The sequence below is a fragment of the Pogoniulus pusillus genome, chromosome 29 (assembly GCF_015220805.1).
Source record: "Pogoniulus pusillus isolate bPogPus1 chromosome 29, bPogPus1.pri, whole genome shotgun sequence".
NCBI lineage: Eukaryota > Metazoa > Chordata > Aves > Piciformes > Lybiidae > Pogoniulus > Pogoniulus pusillus.
The window spans coordinates 12,127,519-12,151,920 of record NC_087292.1 but is presented as its reverse complement, the minus strand read 5'-3'; the positions used below and the strand labels follow the sequence as shown (position 1 = coordinate 12,151,920).

The window sequence follows — 24,402 nt, the reverse complement described above, 5'->3', positions numbered from 1 at the left end:
GAAGGCTTCAAAAGAACTCTTTAATTAATCTGTACTCACGAATTTATTTCTGTTATTAAAAGATAGGAAAACCAGCTTTATTTAAGTCCTGTTAAACTCTGATTAGGCAAGCTCAATTGGATTACCTAGCAGTCCACTTAGAGGGAGCTGTGCTGTGTAGATAAGATAACGGGGACTTAAAAAAGAGTAAGTAAAGATTATTTCAGGGATCTAGAACCACATTATGTTTACAAAACCATCTGTAATATTCCCCATTCCTTTTTGCTAACACATTAACATTTTTGAGTCAAAAACACTTCACAAATTCACATCATCTACCAATTTGGCACCTGAAGATGCACCTCCAAGACACGTGTACTGTCACTGTTTTACAGATAACAACGTAGATAGAGCATTTAAAAAATAACTATTTTTTTAAAACTATATAGGACATCAACATGACTTGCTCAAATCCACAGGGAATCTGGACTAGAATAAGCAAGAACCTCAGTTTTTCTGGCTGCAACAACTAGTCAAATTGCATACAGTATTACCCAGACACCCAAAAAATCAGGCTTTAATTCCCATCTTCCCACAAGTATACACAGAGAAAACATTTTGTCTGCTTCCACACCCGAAAATCTGATACCTGAGATAGCCTCATGGGAAATGCCCCCATTAGACTGATTACATTTGCTATTACACTACAAAGTTAGTGATGCTGCCAAACCAGAATAGCTCTCTTCTTCCTCCATCATGTATCTATCATGCATATCAGGGTGACTATCTATAGGGACAGATCATTTTCCACAGTTGCCTACATAATAAAGGAACACTTTTGGCAGCAAAGAGAACCCACTTCACATCTTTTCTTACTGTGTATTCTCATTATCTTCTTGAAAACTTTGGTGTCAAAGCCATTTTAAGGACCTCACACCTCACCTCTGACCCCAGTGCACATTAACATATCACACAATTTGTGCGACACTGCCTAAGGGCCATGCCATTTGTAAACCAGCCCTTAAAACTGATCCCTGTAAAAATAACCTCCCCAAAAAAGAACAGAGGAGTAAGGGTTACCACGGTTATTTTTAACCTGGATCTGTTCAATAGTCTGATTTACGCTGGGGACCCAGTGGAGGTTTTTTTGGTGCAAGTGAGGGTGGCACATCATGGCGTGGAGGAGAAGGAAGGAATGGCTGTGGGCAGAGGAGATGCTAAGTTAGCTTTGAGGCTGAAGCCAGTATGTGGTAGAGCTGAGCCTCAAGGACATCACTTAGAAACCATAATAAAACTATTCAGCAACATGGTAGTGGGAGATTCAAAATAGCTACAATGGAGCAGTGTATTAAAAAATAAACAGGGACCAAAAAACCTGCAGGCAATTTCACCAACACCCTAAAAAGATCACATCTCTTCTAATGATGAATTTTCCTAGATCTAAAGAGTCACAGGCTGGAATCATTCCCCAGTTATTCTGCATTTCAAAAGCTAATATTCTGATTTTGCTACTTTTTGAATATGATCTTTCTGAAGCTATTGCAGTCTTTTCAAGAGTCATCTTCCTCAGCTGAGTCCAGATCAATTAAAAATAGGCAGCTGTAAATATTGTTCTGCTATTTTGAATATTTCGCTTAAACCAGGGAATTATAAAGGGACTGTGACCCTAAATAAAAGCTTGTTTTGGCAACTTGGTTCAAATTGGTTCATCATAGAAAGACAAATGTTCACAGAACAAGAGCATTTCCTTTTGTTTGCTGGGAGAGTGAGCAAAAAAAGGCCACTGTTCTTAGCTGGTACTGGAAATGAAGAAAATTTGGAACCACAGAGTTATTAAGCTTGGAAAAGGCTTCCAAGATCACTGAGTCCAACCCCAACCCAGTTACCACGACCACTACCTATATCCTGAAGGACTACATGCTTCTTGAACACCTCCAGGAATGGAGAGACTTCACCACCTCCCTGGGCAGCCTGTTCCGATGCCTAACCACTCTCTCAGTATTGTCCAATCTAAACCTTCCCTGGCACAACTTAAACCCATTTCCTCTTGTCCTATCACTAGTTACTTGGGAGAAGAGAACAATACCAGCCTCACTCCTTTCAGGTAGGTGTAGAGAGCACTAAGATCTCTCCTTAGCCTTCTCTTCTCTAGACTAATAACCCCTGATCCCTCATCTTCTCCTTGTATGCCATGCCCTTCAAACCCCTCACCTCATTGCTCTTCTCTGGACACACTCCAGGACCTCGATGTCTTTTCTATACTGTGGCACCCATAACTAAACACAGCACCCAAGCTGTGGCCTCACCAGGTCCGAGTACAGTAGCACAATCATCTCCCTACTCCAGCTAGACACACTGGTTTTGATACAAGCCAGGATGCTGTCAGCTGCCTTAGCCATCTGGACACACTCATGTTCAGCCAGCCATCCACCAACACCCCCAGATCCTTTTCCATCAGGCTCCCACTCTTCCCCAAGCCTGTTGCATTGCTTGGGGTTGTTGTGACCAAAGTGGGTGGGGTGGGAGGCATGGTGTGGGCAGTGTGGTGAGGTGGGTGACATGGTGGGGTGGAGGGTTGGTGCACTGTGGGCAGTGTAAGGCTGTAGAGGGGCATAGCATGTGGTTGGTGACAAGAGGTGGTAGGTTTTTTATTTTTAATTCAAACTAATATTCTCTACAGAAAATGTCACAAACTGCAAAGCAGACAGATGGAAGCAGACTAAGAAAAGAGTATCAGAATACTAAATTCCATGAGTCCTAGTTATGTAGGGCCAGACCCCTGTAACCATCATCACACTGTCAGTCTTCTACATGGTTCCTTTACTACACTCTGCTGTGCACATTACACTGAACCTTGTTAGGAAATCTGAGTTCTAGTTCCACGTGTACTTATAAACACAGAGTTTGGGGTGTTAAACTTTAAACTTTCTTTAAAATACTCCTTCATGTAAAGAAAGATGAGGCCTCGTTTTAAAGAAGATCTCCTGTAGTTGGAGAAGACATGACACAGACCTAGAGCTAATTCAGTGCATTGCCTTCTAGAGACCTTGCTGAATTAATGTTTAGGAAAAGATGAATGAGCATTCAAAGGGAAGCAAAATGGCCTTGTGTTCTAAAAGAGTATGGTAAATACTCTGAGCTCTCAAAGATCTGTCCTTGCTACATGAGTGTTCCTGCTCCCCATCTTTATGTCCTTCCTATGGCAGAGAAGAGCAGCATCAAATGCTATACTGAGGAAAGTTATGTGTTCATAACATCAGAATTACAGCTCCCCATGAAAACAATAGAGAAAACTAAGTTCTACAACTCTAAACAGACAGCATTACATACAGGTAACATTGCTAAAAATCCCTCTCCCTTCTGCATTAGTATATTAAGTAGGAAATGCTTTAGCTGCTAGTTCTCTCAATAGAGTACTGTAGGAGAGAGCAGCTAGTCAGGATTTCCTTAGATATAAAGCATAACTAGCATAAGGCTATCTTTGCCACTTGCAGAAAATTATCTTTTCTTGCAAGTAGTTTTAATTAATCTGTAACAATGTAAAAATTCTATTTATAGAGGTACCCAAGGATCATGTATTTCCAATACTATGCAATGAGAGTCGTCATCTAGGGACGTTTGAGATCTTAACTTGATTTAAAATATGCAGGTACAGTTTTTCAGGTACCCAACAACTATAACCTATATTCATACAAACTCAGAAATAGATTATCTTATATAGTCACTGGGATCTGAGGGAGACAATAATATTCCTTCAAAATTAGTGGCTAAAGTATATCCAGTTAGAAACCTCAGCCCATACAAACATTTACGTATCAAATAGCTCATCATTCCAACAAAGTTAGCCACTGGTCCAAATTATGCTTGTGTCTAAACCTCTGTAAACTTAGGGCTTAAAAACTTAAGCCAGCACTTTTGTTCAGAGCAGAAAAACTAGTTTTATTGGTGCACTGTTACTCCTGAAGTTGTGAGTCATTCAACTCAAAGACTATTCACTAGACCTGAAATTATTTTTGGACCTGGTAAGCATTGGTATTGCTTTAGATGTGAAGGATTTGCTACCATGTATCCTTTACATATTACATAAATTAGTGGTATCATACACAGATGGCTTATTCACTTACCAACACACAATCTCCTCCTTAGGAGAATAAATTAATAAAAGATTACTGCATCCATATTGAATGGAAGAAAAAAAAATGGCTTCTCAGATCAGATGAGAGAAGGAAAATCAAGTATTTCAGTACAAGGTAGGTCACAGGAACATGTTACAGCATTGTTACAGATCACAACCTGAACTATCACAAAACAATGGGCAGCAGGAGGGCATGAAGCCAGTTCCAGAGAACACAGGGTGGAGTAAGGATCCACTCTCTTTTTGCTCGAATATTCTCCTAAAACTATCTTCAAAGAATGATTTTTCATTTGTTCTGCTAGCAGGACAGATCATCTATGAAGGGATCAAATATTCCTATGAATAACACTGATAAGCATCAACATTAAGGAGGTGACAAGTTAAAAAAAACAACCAACAAATCAGTAAAATTCTCTATTTCTTTAACATGAAATTACACTTTCTAAAACAGAGAAAAACCATACATAACCCCTTCCACAAACCTGTCTATGCCTGCTGAACTTTGAAAATGACTGAAATTGAAGACTACACCACCAGTGCTTCCAACTACTTGCTAATAGCACAAAACTTCTGCATGCTACACAAAGTATGCGGGTTTGTTTGTTTGTTTCTTGTAATAAAGGCTGAGCAAAGCAGAGAAATTCCCAGAAGCAGCAACAGTTACAAAAAGGTAATTGTCATTAGTTTCACAGACTGGTTTGTTCAATAATGTTTACAAACCAGAGTTACGAAAACCTTGCTGTGGTGAAAGTTATTCCACATCTCCCTACCGTTAGCACTTGCACTTTCCTTTCAAGCATACAGGATTGACTATGGCTGGATACAATATTCTGGTGTAAATGGATCATGATTTTCATACTACCTCATTGTGATTTCCACCCTCACCCCTATGAAACAAACAGTGCAGACAGAGCATACAAGCTTTGGAACACTCCTGTATTACCGCAAGTACATCACAGTAATTAATTAAAAATATCTTCTGTGTTTAAGAGTTCAGTGTTTGCAAATTCTTTTAATGGGCTTCTGCTACTACCTTGTTGAGACATTAGAAATTAAACACAGTGAATGGGCATGAAGTTATACTATCAACCAAACGAATTATACTTTCTGCTTTTACTCTGGGACTGCTGGCATTTTGAATGATTAACTAGGACTGGGGGGGTTGGGGCAAGGACACAGTGTGTGAAGCCTTGCAGAAAGTCTGGCTGACACAGCTGACACAGAACATGCCTCAATCAGCAAGAAAACTACTACTCTTCTAAAACAGAGAAATATAGCATCACCAAATGCCAGTTAATCATCATCACACTGCTATGTCTATCTTCACTCCTTCTGGGCAAGGCAATTCCAAACAATATCCAAACTTTACAGTCAACACTGTCCATGTTAACTCTAGTTCAGAAGAGCACAAGAAAACAGACAAGAGTCTGTGTTCATAAAGGATGAGCTTAAATATTCTAGCAGTGTTGTCATACACCTTATTTGATTAGCACTGACCAAAGACACCTACAATAGTCATTACCAAAGAGCAGCTCAATTTTTGGCGTAAATATTTACTACAGTGTAGTGAAATATAATCATCTACAAAAAAATGCATGACCACAACTAATCTGACTTCGATACTTACAGGTGGGAAATCAAAGTCTATCTGGTTCGCTAAATTTAAGATGTAGTCGATTCGAAATTGGTTCTCTGGATTGGCTAGTTCAACTGGAGGTGCCAAATTGCCCATTGCTGTCACTATTGTCTGCAAAGAAACAAAAATAAAACATTGCAGATAGTGTATAAATAGCTACCCTTGAATAATTACAAATAGCTCAGAAGTTTACCTCTATAGCTTCTTTAATGTTGTTTTTAATATCCTGGATTTTCATTTTCTTCTCCCTGTAATACAGAAATACATTATTAAATATAGAAGCAGAATATTTTTTGAAACAAAAGATTAACCCGAAAATATTCTATCAAAATTGTATTGTCACATTTGGCTGAAGTTCTCCCAGTCACTGAATATCACAAGACTTAAGTATCTCATAACTTCTCTACTTAAAAAGTAAACATCTATTTGCATCCAAACCCCAGTATCCAATTATGCTTAAATAGAAACTGACTCCAGTCTTAGACTGGGACTAAGACATTCTACAAAACCATTTTGATTCATTTGAATGCAAAACATTAGAGAGATGTGAAAGTTATTCAGAAAAGCATAAACTGGAAACAGAGAAGAATAAAAAAAAGAAGAAAAGTGTAAGTCATTAGAAGTGGAAATCAATGAAAGAAGTCTAAAGAATCTCAAAATATGAGAAAATTGAAACACAAAAATTATGTCATAGCTGAAAAAGTTAGACCAGAGAACTCAACCTGACATTCAAACTAACAGTTTGGGCATAAAAAAAAATTGAAGAACTTATCCAAGTAAGTAACCTCACCTTTAAATGACAAGCAGAAAAGCAGGCTAGAAAACCACTTGAAATGTTCTCTATAAAATTATCATTTGGGATTAACTGCAGACAAATTAGAAAGTTTAACAGGCTCAAGCTAGCAGGAGTGCAAACCATTGCCTCTGCTGCATTTGTATTGTATGTCAAACCTGACAATAGCTATTTTCAACACTAAACAGTGCAATGAAGTGAAATGCATGATTAAACAACTGGCATAACCAGAAATTAGCATCCTAAAGGTATTATTGGTATTGAATCTGTGAATTGTTACTTAACTGCAATGCACTATGACAGAATTTGTACATTATTAATTTCTTGTTATACATAGCATAAAATTACTACTTTGAGGTAAACCAAGTTAGCTGTGTAATTACTGAAGAAACCCAACTAAACTAAGTGACCTTCAAATCTTCCTTAAAACTGTTTGAACAGAAAGCTTTCATTAGCTGAATATTCATACCAACTATTTCTTTTTTCTTTTTTACATTTTGAAAACTAACATTTTCCAGCACAGTTTCCCAGAGACATTAAACTACCAATGGTGCTTGGGGTTTTTTTTTACCCTTTTAGAAGGTAGTGTTCACACTGTCAGCTTACAGATCAGAGCCTGAAAACCTCATTTGGAGTTAATTAAATACTCAAATTGCAAAGGGATTTTTATCACTTTTTCCTTTCTATAATTGCCCACAACCAAAGTGAAACCAAAATCATCTTCACCAATCAAGAATGCAGGAGGGGAAAAAAAAAAAAAAAAGGTTCTGCTTAAATAACAAAGCAGATGCAGACATTCAGGAGTGGTGGGAATTTGGGCCTCAGATGAAAGAGTAAAGCAACTTCTGTGAAAGACGGGGTCAATGAAAACATCACTGTGCCAGCTGTGTCTTATATGCTGCATTCTATACAGACACATGAAAGATCTTTACTGCAGTTCTGAAAGCATGACTGCAATTCAAAAGCTTCTCCTAGAGAATAGCAGATAGCAGCATCAATCACCACACCCAAGATGACTTAGATGTGTAGAGAACATGTCTGAAGCAGCAGTAGGACCATAATGAACAGAAACATCATTGCTTCTAAAGTTCAGCCTCTCATCACCACACACATTCTCAAAAGTCTGGGGAAGGGTGAGGAAAATCTGTAAAGCTTGATGCAGAAAGAAGAGTAAATGACCAATCATCAGACGTAAATTCTTGTTTTCCCTAGACCTGTGGATATGCCTATAGACCACATTATTCCTGAAGACTACCAGTTTTTTTTGATTTAGGATTTTGGCATTGCTAATGAGAAAAAGGCAATGAGCCAAGAACGGCCAAAAGTACTAAAGTAAGGAAAATAAATAAGATAGGAAAAGAGAGGAAAAATAGAGACCTTTGCACCCTCCTCCTTCCCTTCTTCAATACTTTCTATCATCCAGGGTCTTAAACTCTCCATTCCACAAACCCTGACTTATGGTAAAGATACAAATGCTGTATTTTTCACTTACACACTGCTGCAAAAACATCAAGTTGGTTTTAAAAAAATTACGTTCTTTTACTAACAAAAAAAAGTGAATAATGTTACGAAAGCAGGAAATGTTTATCGATGACAGTGTAAGCAATTTGTCTAGCTTGATTCTGCTGTCAATTCTCAGCAGGGTCCTGAACTTGATGAACATGTATCCAGATCTCGATACATTGAGATAAAAAGGGCAATCGATACACTGAAACTTAAGCAAGACACCTATATTTTTGAAGGATTAAGAAATACTGTTAAGTCCTTTTGGTTTGTTTTGGAACATAATTACAGAGACAGGAGTTAAGAATGTCTTGTGTTTTGTTTTTGTTGAAGCAAAGTGTAGTTATATTCTCTCTCCTGAAACACTCATGGGGTAACCATCTCAGACCATCGGCTAAGTGCACAGTTACCCGACTCTTCCACATATCACACAACAGAACACATTCTTTTTACTCCAGGTTTAGGTCAAACTTTCACATTTACACCTCTTACACTGATCCTCATGCTACCAGCAGCACTTCAAACTGATAATGGATATGGAGTGATGTAAAACTCCAGCAATTAACAAACCACTTGTTAACCATCATCATCTTTACAACAAGGATACTCATAGTTCCTATTTCTGGTTTTGTTGCCATGGCCCTATAGCATGCCCAGTAAACAAGGAATCTTATTACACAGCAATGAATGTATCATGTAATTTTGTGCTTTGTAATGTTTACTAAGCATAAATTTTCCATGACAATGAGATACTTTACTCTTCTGGAACTCAGCACATTCATCAATCACTGATCCAACAGCTTACACACAACTGGAAATGCATTTCGTTCAAGGACTGATGAAGTGTGGTAAGCAAAAGCTAAGCAACCTCTCTGCTGTCCCTTTGCTCTGCCAGAAATGTTTTCTGAGAAATTTCAGCCAGGTTTCACCACAGATTTCCAAATGTAACTGAAGTTCATTTTCCCAATGACAAAGACTGAATATTTAACTCAGAAAGAGATTTTTGCTTTTTACTTTCTTATTCCTAGGTTTTGGCACCGTGACCGAAACTACAAGATGCTAAAAGAGCTGGGCTCCCAAAATGTTTTCCTCTGGGACAGACTCAGTGAATTGGGAATGGCACCATGCTATCTTGGCTAAGGAATGACAGATGTCTCTGTAGGCCTGTTCTGTATCTTTAGATGCCATGAGTTAATAAGGTCATATTTTTAATCTTGTTTAAAACTTTTGCTTAGGCTGTGCAGGGTAGGCCAAACAAAGAATTAAACTCAATTAGTTGAGGATTATAAGAAAAAATCTCAAATCCTGCTGTTTTCAATATTTAAATGGGCCAAAGCAAAGCAGCACATAGGTTTCAGGAAAACTAATAAAGTCTATTTTAGGTACTATGAAAAAGGATGCCATTTTAATTCAAGTAACATGAAATCAGAATGACACAGAAGGTCAGGAAAATCAAATATTCCTTGAAAACTGACCTAATCAGTATTTAGTAAAGCACTTCTCCACCTGTGGCTCAGCTTTACTATTAAAATAGCAACATTTTTAGTCAGACTTTATCAAATCTTATTCAATGAACACATAACCAAATACCTTATCAGAAAGCAAAGTAATTTAATTTTAATGTTCATTTCTGGTTTACATTCCAGGTAATATAAATAACTAGTACCTGGAATTCAGAAAACATAAATTTAAGTTTAGGAAAGAACATTCCAGAGAACCAAGGACTTGGCTCACTCGGTATGAACATCTCATCGGTAGAAGAAAAACATTCAGTGCTGAAATGACCAGTCAACCCAAAACATGTTAAAGAAATAAAAAGAAAAGCAATAATGCTGCGACTTCTTTATGTCATTTCTCTGAATTTCTGAAAGGAAGCAAGTTTGAAATGCTTGGTCACCACTGACCAGTTAAGAAGCCAAATGCCTCGCTGCAATGCTCTATTCAACAGGAAGAGTTCAGGAAAGAGAGAAAATACACAGAAAAAAAGGACTGATTTAACGATGAGAAATCAGTAGGTGTCTTCCAACCCTGAAAATGAAACATGTAGAGTGTAAAGCAACAAGATTTTTTCCCTACAGAAGAAAAGATGTCACGATAATACAGCACTATCATTTTAAGATACATCAATTACATAAGCTAGTAGGGAAATCCTCCCTGTATCTTTCCTAAATCCCCTGAGATTGTACAGGAATCTCTGCACTTCAAATGCAGGAGTATTTTAGGAACCAAACATTAGGTGTGTCATAAAGAACACTGAAGAGGTGAATTTAATGCGGTGGGATGCATTATTTGAATGGAAGTAAAAAGTCTTTGATCAAACAATAGGCAATAGAAGAAGGCTTTTGATGAGGGTAAATTATGATTGCCAATTAATGCCACTGTGAATGTGGCCTATAAAAAGAGCATATCCTGGAACATAAAAGACTTACAACGCGAGTACAAAATACTGGAACATTCTTTGCCTATTACATACATAAATGCTGGCTTTTATGTCTGAAAAATGTCATTTTCTTCCTGAATCTGTCTTCTAACACATGATTTCCTATGTGTAAACTTAGCATTACAAATAAAGGTTTTCCGTTTTATAGTGTGTATGTTATTCTACCTGTCTTGAACCCTGAAGAATATGTAACAGCACGGGCAGAGCACAACATGCAATGCAAGGACACCTATTTAAAATGACAGACTTTGTATTATGTAATAATCCCTCAAAACCATCTTAAAAGGTTCTTTATTAGTTATGGTCTCAATTTTTGTAGTTCTCAGTAGCCGTTGCAAATAAAAATGCAAAAAGATGCTCTTTAAACTTGCATTGCAAAATGTACATGCCTGCAGAGTATATACAGATCATTTTAATAAGGCATGTTAAAATGCAGTCACATAATGTTCATACAGAGCATTGGCCTTTGTCTTTACAAGGTTGTAAACAGCCTGGCTTCCATCACCTTCAGTGATCAGGGTAACACATAAATTACTTTTATTTCTTTAGCACTGTCAAACTTCTCTCACTCTTGAACTTGCTGACATAACAACTCTATCTAGTGAAAAGCTTCCCTTGCTCATGCAAAGTACTGCCAGTTAAGTGAATCAATTTGCAAGGATAAGAGCCAGAATAAAAGTCTTACAAAACAGTTAATTTGCCTCTGGCTTTTTATAGGAGAAAATTACATTGGTTTGTTTGAATATAGGTGCACCCTGGTTTGCTTTCAGGTATTACCAACAAATGTAACCACACAGTAAAGTAGCCACAGGCTGTCCTTTTTCTGCTCAACTTCAAAAGTCCATGGCAAACACACATTGAGAGCAAGTTAATATACTAACTCTGAAACACAATTAAGTTCTTCAACAGACAGTCACACACTTCATAGGCACATGAGCTTTAAACTTTGCTACTCATGTAAATACAGTGTTTCTGATTCAGTGAAACACGCTCATGGATTTCATAAATGTCCATAAAGTCTGCATTAAATTTGTTTACTGCACCTTATGGAAGTTAGCAAACATGCGAACAGCATTACCTGTCAATCCACCTCATAAAAATAGAGCAGTGCAGTCAAGATCTCGGACACAAGGCCACAAGCAAGTAAATTCAATTATTAAGATTTTGCTACCAATCTACAATACTGAAATTCTGTGGTACATTATGATTCAACAGTAAGATAAATTTGGTTTAGCAGCTTGAGTTATTTCTAACAATACACGACAATTATCTCAAAATATACAGCAAACAGGGCACAGGCCAAGTTAGAGGCACTTGAAAAAGGGGGAAAATAGGTGCCTAGAGAATTCAGAGTGAGGCCAAACTAATTAATCTTAGACTTGGGACAGAGTACCAGTTTTGCTGACAGAACTGTTAAAATGCAACCGCAAAACCCATTGAATCTCTTTTGCAACTCAAACTCCCCATTTATATCAAACCACAGAGACACCTTAGCAATTCTGCCAACTTCAAATACATTTTCTATTTCGCAATGGATGAGCAGACATTGTACCACAGGGTAGGACCTACTACGCATCAGCCACACTGCAGTAACTCTGTACAGCTTCCAACAGGAAATACAATTTAGTTGTGTCCTCATTTGCAGCAGAACTGAAAGAGATTTTCTAATCACATTAATACTTTGTTCTTGATAAAGAAGTTACCCATAGGCACAGCTAGCTGACCAAATACAATTTAAAGCACTCCACACAGTCGATGGATGACGTACCAAACACCTCACTGAAAGTAACAAACCATTCTTGCTGCTGGATGAAGAAATGTAGTTTCCCCTCTCTAGTACTATTGCTCTTCCTCTTACATCAGCTTCCCCACCACCAAATCTACTGTTTTCAAGGTGCTTGGTTTTATTTCTGAGATTCTGGGTAACAACTAATTGTAGCATCCAGCTATGAAACAGTATTTTTTAATGCAAAGAAATAAGAGAGAATAGCTACAAGGACAGACTGATAAGTTTCTCTGCAAATAGCACCTTCTTGAAAAAAAGAAACAAACAAGAAAAAGACAACAAAAACCAACAAACCAATAAAGCAATACAATAAAACAAAACCCAGTAGACTGATTTTGTCACAATATACTTTGTTTTAAAGACATGGTTAAAAATTACATTCCACAGATTTAACTGTGACCTAAATCATCTGGGAAAACTTAGTTCAATTATGCCCTGAAGCACAATCACTTTCACACAAATACATGATGTAATATATAGAACAGACAACATGTACAGGGCGCTCACAAGTTCCCCTTTAAATACTGGAAAAAGCACTATAAACTGTTTTAATGTTGCTTGTTTTAATACATGACAATATTTATCTCTAGGAGTTAGGTGAATATCTTATTGTGTGGCCATAAATAGATGAATGTATGATAAGAAAAGTAAATGCAAAGAGATACCTTCTATTTACAGAATGACACAATCATTCCCTAAGTTTTAAAGGCCAGAAATACAAATTACTGGAGCACTAACAAAAAGTACATCACAGCCCTGTGAAAGCAGAGATTATGTTATTTTGGATCATAATTTACACTGAAGTGTTAGGGGATAGCAGTATCACTTATTTCTTATCTTAGGGAACAGAACCACCATGAAATTACTTTAAAAATGCTACAAAAGGCATCCCTAAATATAAACCTCATTAACTCTATTTTGAGGCTTATTTTACTGTGCTCATTGTGACCAGGTGTAAAGGTTAAAGGGTAACTTTTTTTCTGTCTCCATGACTATCTGATTTGAGAACTGGTTGTGAGTAGGGTTTGGCACCTGATGAGGCTCAAGAAGCCAGGAGGGTTCAAGGGCTGGACACACACCTGCTGACTCTGTCCCAAATGCTGCTCCATACAGCAGGAACAGTCTACACACAGAGCACCCTGTCATACCTTCTGCCCAGCTGGATGTGACTTGGGGATGTTATTCTGTTTCTAATCCACCTTAGGGCTCTCCTTTGGCTTTGCAAATTCCTCCTTAAAACCAGTTTAACTGGTTTACAATTCCTTTATAACTGTAAGTAGCACAAAGAGACCATCACAGACTCAGTATTAAGAAGCATAATTCTGCTTATGCTGCTTCATTTACCTCAGCTAATTAACTAGCAATAGTTTAGGTAAAGGAACAAAAACAGAAGTTCACAAAGAGCTCTGTGATCTATGATGTTGACAAAGGCCCTTTTAATTTAGACCATGCAATTAAACACCTTTGCAAATTACAAACTGGGTCTCTAGTTCTTCAGGCATACACACCAAGCATAGCACATCAGTTTCATTTTCATGCTCTAAGTACAGGTAATTTAAGCATACTAAAATAAAAGGTGGTCTCCAAAGTTTAGCATTCTCTCTAGATACTAGATAAAATAATTAACAAGGCTAGAGTCTTCAGACAATGCTATGGGATCTTTTTCTGGAACAGAAGGAATCTCCCAGAAACAGGGGGAATAGGAGGATTTGAGTCAAACTTGCTGAATCATTTTGCTTTGAACAACTCACTGTTTTGACACAATCGTTTCCAACCTCTGTCATGAAGCACAAAGACCTATTTATTTATGTACTCTGAAGATGGTCACTATTAACACAGAAAAAAAGTATTAAAAAAAAGAAACACCCACTTTACCATCACCTTTTGAAGCACTTAAGTCGCACTGTGCCACAGCATTGAAATACTGCACATGGCTCCTCTCAGGACACACTCTATGCTGTTTAAAGTTGTCTGCTTGTACAGCCATTCCTCATGGCAGATCCAGTCTACTAGGGTCTCCTAAGTTACTCACCTGGGTCTATTGATCTCTTCAAGCCCAGAAAAAATACTCTTGTGCAAGTACATACTGACTGTGCACTGCAATATACATGGATCAACAGCACCTTCTCTAAAACCAGGGTATTTGCTGTGCTGTTCATCACTTTATCCTTGGTATTACAGAGGCTTGACTTTAAAACACTGGCAGGTAATGACAGCATTACTGGGGGTCTTGTTCTTAATCTTAGTTTTCAGACACTTTCAAAGCATTACCTAAACTTTGAAACACTGATTTGATGAGGACTGTATGAGTTTCATTTGTTCTGTCACTGTTTTGTAAATATCACATTCTAGTAATTTCTTCCATCAGGATGGTGTACATGAAGCTTTCCAAAGAGGGCAACCACATCCCAGAGCTCTTCAGGGATCTGTGTACAAAAATGAGAGGAATAGCTCCTATAATAGATAATGACTGCTACTTAAAATTAAAAAAAGAATGTGGCTGGGTAAGTGCCAATATTAAATGTAAAGAAACCCTAAAATAAAAATGGCTGAAACACTGGATGCCAAGTATACACACAGACCAGACTAAGCAGGATGCAGCATGGTAGAGAAAACAGTAATGAAATGGGTGGAAGATGATCAGCGCTGAAAATCTCCTGAATTTTTTAGTGATGATGATCTCCACTATCATCTCAAACACTTAAGGCATGTGATAATATAGACAGGTGATGTGGAAGGTGCTTGCCTCAAACAGTGGAAAGAGCCAAGGACTTTAATCCAAACCCCTATATATTATCAGCTAAGACACAGATGACCAAAGGACCTTAGTTGAGTATTGTGTCCAGTTCTGGACTCCTCAATTCAAGAGAGATGTTCAGATACTGGAACGTGTCCAGAAAAGGGTGACGAAGCTGGTGAGAGGTCTGTGAGAAGAGGCTGAGGGAGCTGGTGTTGTTTAGCCTGGAGAAGAGGAGCCTCAGGGGTGACCTCATTGCTCTCTACAACTACCTGAAGGGAGGCTGTAGCCAGGTGGAGGTTGGTCTCTTCTCTCAGGCAACCAGCAACAGAACAAAGGGACACAGTCTCAAGTTGTGCCAGGGGAGGTATAGGCTGGATGTTAAGAGGAAGTTCTTCACAGGGAGAGTGATTGGCATTGGAATGGGCTGCCCAGGGAGGTGGCAGAGTTGTCATCTCTGGAGGTGTTGAAGCAAAGCCTGGATGAGGCACTTAGTGTTGGACAGGGCTGGGTGATTGGTTGGAGTAGATGATCATGGAGGTCTCTTCCAACCTGGTTTATTCTATGATTCTAAGGACAAAAGCGTTAAGAGAAACAAGAAAAGGGATTGCTCAAATTCATGCAATGTGATGTCCTGCAAGAAACCAGGTAAATTCTAGAAAGCATTTCTTCAAGCACTCACTGTAAATTTTGTCTGTATTCAGACAAAATATACATTCATTCTCACTCCACATTGCAATTCTCTTCATTCAATATGACCAAAGATCACCAAAACAATGTGGTAAAAGTTTTCCAGTTTTACTGAAAGCACCTGAAAGATCTATTTTCCCCACTTACTGGGGGACATACACTTTAGCTGTTAAAACCCACGCTATTAAGGTTTGCTAACCAATTACTATTTTCAAATGCACACGTGCTCAAATACACTTACAGTCAAATTTAAGTGCAATTTGATGACAGAAATTCTTACAGGTATATCTGATCAGGATTAATACAAAGTGCCACTGAATCATCTGATCAGTAACAGTTAACAAGAATCTGGGAAGTTACCCGTTTCAAATTGATGGTTTGGGTTTGTGACTTAGGACAAAAAATTCAAAACATGCATTTCAGAAAAAACATTCACTCAACTATCACTTCACATTTAGAACTTAACTCCAGTTAGCAATCAAAGAATGAACAAAGAAGGCTTTGCCTTCACTGGGAAATGACCTGCAACATGACTGCATTTCCCTGGAAATTTTGCTTTTGCTTCAACTCAAAACAATTATGTAATATACTTTGCTGTTTTCCCCCAATTAATTTTTCTAATCTCAATTAAATTCTCAATGATCCAAATCCTTACATTTTACAAATGCTGCAGGATTTAGTACTGACCTAAGTTAAGAATGACAGTCTGTCAAGGAAAGCAGCTAAAGCAGTGAATGCAAATTTCCAGCATCCAAAACCAGGAAGGACAACTTGGAAAAGAACACAGGAGCTGTGTATCGAACCATGCCACTATCACCAAAACCTGGCATTAGATTCAATGCAATGTCTACCACATGTTTGTTAGAGAAATGTTTGACTGCTTTCTCTGAATCAGCTATCTTCTTTACAGCTCCAAATCTGGATTTTTTTGGCACTGACACAGTACATACCAAGAAAGACTGATCCAGAGTTATCTCCAAGGATAAAGAGCTGTCAGGAACACGCAACATTAGTTCTAAACCTTAAAGAATTGTTTAAACGCTGACAAAATCAGCATTCTGAGCACAAACTGGAACAGTCCCTAATGATCTCAGCTTCAGGGAAGTCCATAGTTGCTTTCAACAGTGCTCTCCATTATTTCAACAGTGATTTCCATTATGTACTTTATTAAAATCTAGATTTCACCAGAAAGCTAGTTTTGTGAAAACCATCATAGATGTTACATTTCCATGTAAACAACTGGCACAACATTCCCCCCAGAATCTCCAGAAGATGCTCTCGTGAGATTTGTCAAGTACTGATGGATCTCAAGAGTTGGAGTTGTGTATTTATATTTGCAGACAGTGTACAAATTTACTATGACTGTGCACGTAAACTGCATTTTCAGAACACAGAACAACTAAATATCGAAACAAGCAAATTTGAAAATCTGTCCCTTAAAGATCCAGGCCAGTGCCCAGAGAGGCAGGTGTAAGACAACACACAACAAAGCAAGGTGCTGACAACTTTGGCTCTAATCCATCAAAGCACTTAAGCACATGTTTAATTTTAAGCACATGAGTAATTCTATCAACTTTAATAGGTCTACTCATGGTTTAAGTACTGCAATGGATGTGGGCCAGAATGTGCAGAACCTTTAAGAACGCTACATGGCCTATGTTACATGACATAAAACCAGCATTCTTCCACTGAACAATTAAGTTATAAAAGCTTTGGAAGCAAAGTTCTCCATAAGTTGAACACAGATCTTTTAATGTAAACACAGAGATCCAAGTTATTTTGCAGTCTTTGAAGATAAAATGTGATGCAAGTTCTCATGTGCAAGACATCCACATATCTTGAGTCTGCCTTTCTCTTCCTGACAGCTCTGGGTTATGGCCACCTACGCCCATCACATTTTGCTTTGAGATGGGTGAACACAGTTAAGCAGTCTTACACGTTAAAAACCCAAAGACTTAGCTACTACTTTCCTTACACTTTCTATGATGGTACTAGATGCATTTTGAAAACATTAGTGTTACAGCCTTTCAAACATAAGCTTGCCTGTACAGACACCAGTGTAACACAGCTTCTCCTGTAACTGGATTAAGAATTCAGTAACTCCTCTGTAGCATTAATTATTTTGGATATGCAAAGCTGTACACGTGCCTCTTTCGTATGCATATAATACCTGGTAATTTCAGGTGCCAAGTGAAAACATAATTTCATTGAAATATTTTATACAGTAAATGTTAACAATGTTATAAAACCCCAATGCAATAAAAGAAATCACCTGCTCTGCAAATTTCTAGCTAGGACACCCTCTGTAAATCAGAGGTCACTTACTTTATCTCTAAACCACTCACTAGAAAATTCTGGATCTTGTTTTATCTGAACAGGGCTCCAAAAACTGTTACCAAGTTTCAGAAAACAGTTTTCTAAAAAAGGAAAAGAATGGAACAATTTGAAAAATCCTTTACAGACATTTTCCAGGAGATCAAATCAGCCTCACTAAACAGTAACACACGAGAATCATCTTGTTTTATCCCTGCACTCATAATGGAAGTAGGAAAAGCTGCAGAAAAATTTCAGTTATATAGCCTTATTGTCCCAAATGTACAGTGAATTTTAACAGCTTCTAATATAGTATCAAGTAATATCTGCTTTGAAACAAACAATGGAGAAGTCATCAAAGTCAATTAAATGATCCTTGTATCCAGGGACCAACTCTTCCCCATACCAAAGTAATGTTACAGTTTCTGCCTGCTCAATACCAAATCCCCAGTCAGTAACAAATGCAGAAGGAGGAATGGATGGGTAGCTGGGAAACAAATCTCTTCTGCCAAACATGTAAAGAATTCCAAACTACTACTTCACCTCAGAGTGAGATAAAACTGAAGCTGATTATTATTTGTCTTTCCTTTCCCATGGTATCACATAAGCATACCATATGGCATAAAACCTAAGCAGATAGGTTACTTGTTCTACTTTTTTTGCAGTGTAAGTAAGAGGAACTGAAAACTTCAGGTGCTGAGAAAAAGACCGCTCAAGACCACCACTTGAGTGTCTTTCTTGATTCTATGCTGTTTCAGACCTTTACACTAAAATGTATTTCCTCCCTGACTGTTACCACTCAAAATCTGCTCTGACTATTCCTAATAGAATCTACAATTAACACAGTTACTTCATTCCTTGATTTGTCAACAAGTATGATTGAGAACAAATGTTTGTGTAGGTTTGGAGTTTGATATTTGTTTCTTTTTTACATTTTATTTCTTCTGGCTTTTTGGTGCAGGGGCATTTTGGTTTTATTTGTTTGCATTTTTTTTATGGTTTCATTTGTTTGTTTTGTTTTTCCCCTTGTGGTGAAAATGCACTGTAGCAAACATAAAAATAAAAAGCTTTTGTGTGAATTATGTTTTCTGAGGTATCTTCAGCAAGGGAATTATATACTACTATTTATTAGAGGAGTGTTTTTTTTTTTAATTAAGTACACTACTATGGGGCTTTAAAAATCTCCTAAATACAAATTTAAAAAAAGAAAACAGACAAACATAACTAACTACCACCCCTTTGAGTCAATGTCACTGCAGAATCTTTCATTTCTTCCAGAATTCTCAGTTTATTAAAACAGCACGCCTAGCATGGTACATCAAACAATCTATAGTGCTATTACTGTTAACATTTAACAGCTTTTGAAGTAATCACCATCAATTTTATTATTTTAGTATAGTAAATGAGTTTGTTTTTTAGTGCTTCTGTTTCACCTGTGTACATCAGTCGGAGCAGCACTGTGTGAAAGCACAAGTTTCTTACCCTTGTAGATGAGGGAATGTAGCCAAAATGACTAAGTCTCAAAAAGGCATTTCAGAATAACTGACAGAAGTAACCTTTACTCTAAAAAAACATTTAGAAGCCAAAATGTAAACCAAAACTAAAATCAACCACACACACCACACCTCCTAAAAAAACTACACAGTATTACTCTTCTCTAAGGAAATTCCTCAGCATCACACTCAAGTCTCAGTTTCAGATGAACATGCCCAATGTCTTTACCACTTTTTTAAAACAAGAAATGTACTTCATCTTGTGAATTTCAAAGTGTCCTCATTGTTTCCAGCAACATATTGGTTTATCAGGTCTCTATTATTCTAGATTCAAACACAGGCACCTTTTGATTCTGTTCCAAACTTGAATTCAAAGCAGTTTCTTTATTCAGGACGGGTTTAAAAATATTTTGTCCTAAAGTGGGAACCATTGTTAAATGAGCTTCTCTTACATCTAGCACAGTCAGTAAGCAGGTAATCCTCAATAGAGCAAGCCTACCAACATACAGTGGAAACAAAACACCTAGCAGTTACTCCTAAACACAGAGGTTTATTCTTACAGCACACATGTAGCTTCACAGATTAACACTCAAACTCGTTTATAAAGGACAGGTTTGTTAATGCCAGTCACACAATTTCTTGTTCATTTCTACATAGCAAGAGGCAACTGTATCACGATACAGGACAGTAAGAATGAAAACAAGCCAAAAAATCAGTACAAGTTACTTCCCTTAGAAGAGTATTTGTATCAAAAAATCAAAACTCCCACGTATGGAGTTCCAAGTAACCTGACTGTGCAGCTATTTATACTGCATCTCCCATATCACTCATGTTACTACTACATTTTTACTGAGACAAGACGGTGCCAAAACCCAAGGCTGCACGAGACATGGACTGCATTGCTTACCATAGCTGGGAAGTGCTCAGACCAGCTATGACGATGCAATACTGCTGTGGGGACTGAACAAGACTCACAATGGGGAACTCAGTAAGGAAAATATTGTGTTGTTCTGAAAAAAATAAAAAAACCATCAGCAAAAGCTTGTTGGTCTAAACCAACACCTGCTTTTCCTTTGGAAAGGTGCCTCCACTTCACAGGGTGACATTCAGCCCTCTGCAGTCAGCAACTGCAACACAGAACCTGCTCTGACACCTCCCCTAACCTCACTGGAGAGAGCTTTCCCCTAGGGAACAGAAGACTTTACCCTCTAGATTAGCATGTTCTAACCCTAAAGCTCTAAGGTACAAACAATGGCTCAGTTACAGCAAAGGGTCATTCATATCAAGGTAAGGCTGCCCTAAACATAAAAAACCCTCCACACACACAAAAAAAAAAAACAGTTACAGTTTATAAATGCTACGTGAACAACCAAAGTATTCAAGTATCCTATGCAGCTCTTTGGCTCTTTGTTCCTCCAAACTCCCCCCTTTCCATCTGGGAAGAGAAAGGAGAGGAACCACAAGGTGCTGCCAACATGGGGATACCTGCACATGGCAGCTGAGAGCCTCTGGATGAGAACTATTTTGCTGACAAGAAGGTGAATCATTTCATGAGAACCAACCTTTCCCATATAATTAATTAAAAGCCAAATAAAACATGGTCTTCTACCTCGAGTTGGTAAGATTATGTTTTGCTTTCCACCTGGACTGGAAGGTAAAGTTAAAAACTGAATAAAAATCCAATACTTAACTCCTGATATCAAGATATTTTTTTCTGAAAGCAGGCTGGCAAGAGGTATGGCCCAAAGTTTGACATGCATCAGGCAACAGCTATGTTTAGATTATTACACTGACTTCTATAATTATATTTAGTATGATACAACATCTTCTCATTTCTTTCCCAGTGATTAAATGTTTTGCACTATCAGAAGATGATGTAAGAAAAATATTTGGAAATAAACATCAAATATTACCAGGCACCACCAAAAAAATCCTAACTTCCTTACAAGCACAGCTACAGTCATCATGACATTAAATCCAGTAGTGAAATTCTTCAGCCACTGGCAGGGCATACGGTTTCAGGCAACAAGTTCTCCTACATATTCTTCTTGTTGGCCTGACTTTAGAAGACACCGTCAACTAAAAGACATCAAAAATACTTATTTCATTTCTAGCCACCCAGGGCTCTGTTTATAGAAAAGGTGGAGCCAATTTATTGGAAGTTAACATTTCTGTAATACTAATTCATAAATAATTTTGCTCTGGATTAAATCAGTTTGCTGAAAACTACTACAAGTTAAGTGATAAAATGTTTTAGCAAACAAATCTCATACATTTAAACAAAATAAGAATTAAAAAAAAAATCTTCCTTCAATACAGAGATGTAGAAGTTAATCTGAAAACACAATGTGCATTTGTCTTACCTAAATAGTTTACTTCACATTAGGTCCATTCACTTAAACTGTATAGTAACAGAAAAATGCTGTCACAATTCAGTGTTACAGTTCTCTGTGTTACAGAAGCTATTTTTAGTTACAAAAGCTTAAGTGAATACAGCACACAACCGTGAGTTTTAGGCACAATTAGAACCAACTCTTGAACTTCTCCTGAGTTAGCCAGAAACAGATGGGTAGACACAAAAAAACCTCTCTTCTCAGCTTCTCGTCTCATGTGCTTTACAGAAATCTGTTTCTGTGCCAGGCAGTTGAATCTCACACCAGATAGTACTTTCTAAGCAATTTTTTTTAAGTTGGCAGAGTAGCTCTTCCACGAGTTTCCTTTTATGCAGATTACTCCCCAACAAACACCAAGAGGCTGAGTCTTCACTTCTTGAGGAGTTATTTATACACAAGCTGAGCACAAAGTAGATACAGAGCATCTATAACATGATTCACCACCTACTTAGCTCCTGCTTGTGCAAACCTAAGCCTGAACATATGAGGTATAAACAGAAGACTTGAATAACTGCTAAGGTTAGCAAATAGGTTGCTGAAAAGAAACACCAACAAAATGAAGGTCTTTCTCATTTAAAGTGTCAAGATTAAAGCCCTCAACATTTCAGGTAAAACAGAAATAGGTGTGAGTTTTTTGAAATCTGCTTAGGAAATGCTGTTTCTAAAACTGAAGAATATTCCCCACAGGCCACAACCTACCATGACACTGGACTTCAGGGAATTCCACTTTAATACCCGGAGGGTTCATTTAACCAATAAGGTACCATTTAGAACCAGGAAGGTTCATTAACATTTTGACCAAACATTCCAGATCCTTAGTAGCACTTTCTCAAATGCAACACAAATTAACTGGAAAAAACTCCAAACAGGTCTTACTGGAAGACACAATGGATGCAGAATAAACTTTCACTTTACTAAACTCAACACCTACATATATTTGGACTCAACCAGTTAAGAAGAATGACCTTTTACTGGCCTTGACATTGGAAATTAATTATACCTGAATAAGCACATTACCATTTCCCCTGATAAAAGGGAAGTTATACTGTTGTAATTTAAGTCAATTATTAGGCACTACTATTACGTCCTGTCCCCAACCTGACGTTTCTGAACGGCAACAGAAAGTAGAAGATACACAGTTCACACCAACAATGTATAATAAACTGTAGTGATAGTATGAGAGGCACTGGCTTTAAGCTGGAGAAGGGGAGACTTAGACTTGATATTAGGAAGAAATTCTTTATAGTGAGGATGGTGAAATACTGGAACAGGCTGCCCAGGAAGGTTGTGAATGCCCCTTGGACAGGCTGTATGAGGTCTTGAATGACCAATGGCAGAAGGTTTGGAACTAGATGATCTTTAAGGTCCATTCCAACCCAAATTATTCTGTGAATCTATGAATAAAGACTGTTAGGCTGGAAGTTATGTGAGAAATAATTTACTGATACTTGACACATCAGTTAGAATATATAGCACTCTGCTATAATGACAACACATGGTCCTACAAATATTAATAGTATTGTCTAAATGAGAAACTTATACACAGATGAAGAAAATAATCTCAAAGAGTGTGTATATGGCTGTAAGTTTTAACACTGAAAATTACTTTGGCAGTATTGCTTGGGCACAATTTTTGATCCAATCAGCTGTTACCTTGGCTGCAACAAAAACAGATCAGAAGCACTGGAAAGCTGGAGATCCCTTGGCTCTAACTGAATACAGTAGACTTCAGCGGTGTCCCAGCTAGTGCAGAGGTTATTAACCAGGCAGCACAACTTATTTACAAGATTAGCAATCTAATCTGGACAATATAACAAAAAAAGAAATTTTAAATCAAAAGGAAAAAGAGGATTGTTTGGATTCTTTAATAGGGCTAATAATTGAATAAACAGAAAAACATACTGAATGTGACTTCAAAACTTGTTATGAATCTTGCTTCAGGGAGCTCCTAAAGTGCCACTAGCAAAACCTGGCAAGAGACCTGAAGAGGAACCCCTGTGAATCTTTCTCTTACACTCTTTCTCTAATCCTCCACAACTGCCATTTCTGGCACATGATACTGCAAACCATTGGTCTAATCCAGCAAGGCATGGAATCTTAGAAATTCCCTGCCTGGAAATTTCAGCAAACCAAGATGCCACTATGTTACAGAGAATGTGTGCTTAGGACTACAAATTTGAATTAAAAAAATAAAAATAATGTAGTGAATCATCAGTATCTGTAAAATGCTAAATTATTTATCACCTATACAAACCAGATTACATTTAAACAAGAGAAGCTGCTTCTCAGACAAGGGGTAAAACACAAGGTGGAAAGGGAGAAGAGAGAGAATACGAGAAAATATAAAACCTGTCTTCTCTCTTCCTCCTCTCTTAAAAACAACCATAATTTAGAAATATAACAACTTGTCTCATTAAAGATCCAAAACATTTTTACTCCCCTTGTACCTTTATATACCTGACCACTCAAAGGGGTCCCCCACAGCAATTTACTCAACGTCACCA

At 37.6% G+C, this 24,402-nt stretch overlaps 1 protein-coding gene across 3 annotated transcripts in view; it reads right to left on the bottom strand.

Annotated features, from left to right (window-relative positions):
- The window catches only part of GNAS (GNAS complex locus), a 156,243-nt gene that overhangs the window by 51,402 nt on the left and 80,439 nt on the right, over positions 1-24,402 (bottom strand). For all 3 annotated transcript variants that reach the window (XM_064167932.1, XM_064167933.1, XM_064167934.1), the window contains exons 3-4: positions 5,944-5,998; positions 5,742-5,861 (exon numbers count right to left, since the gene is read on the bottom strand). In XM_064167932.1, the coding sequence (XP_064024002.1) occupies positions 5,742-5,861; positions 5,944-5,998 (175 nt within the window). The remainder of the gene's footprint in view (positions 1-5,741; positions 5,862-5,943; positions 5,999-24,402) is intronic.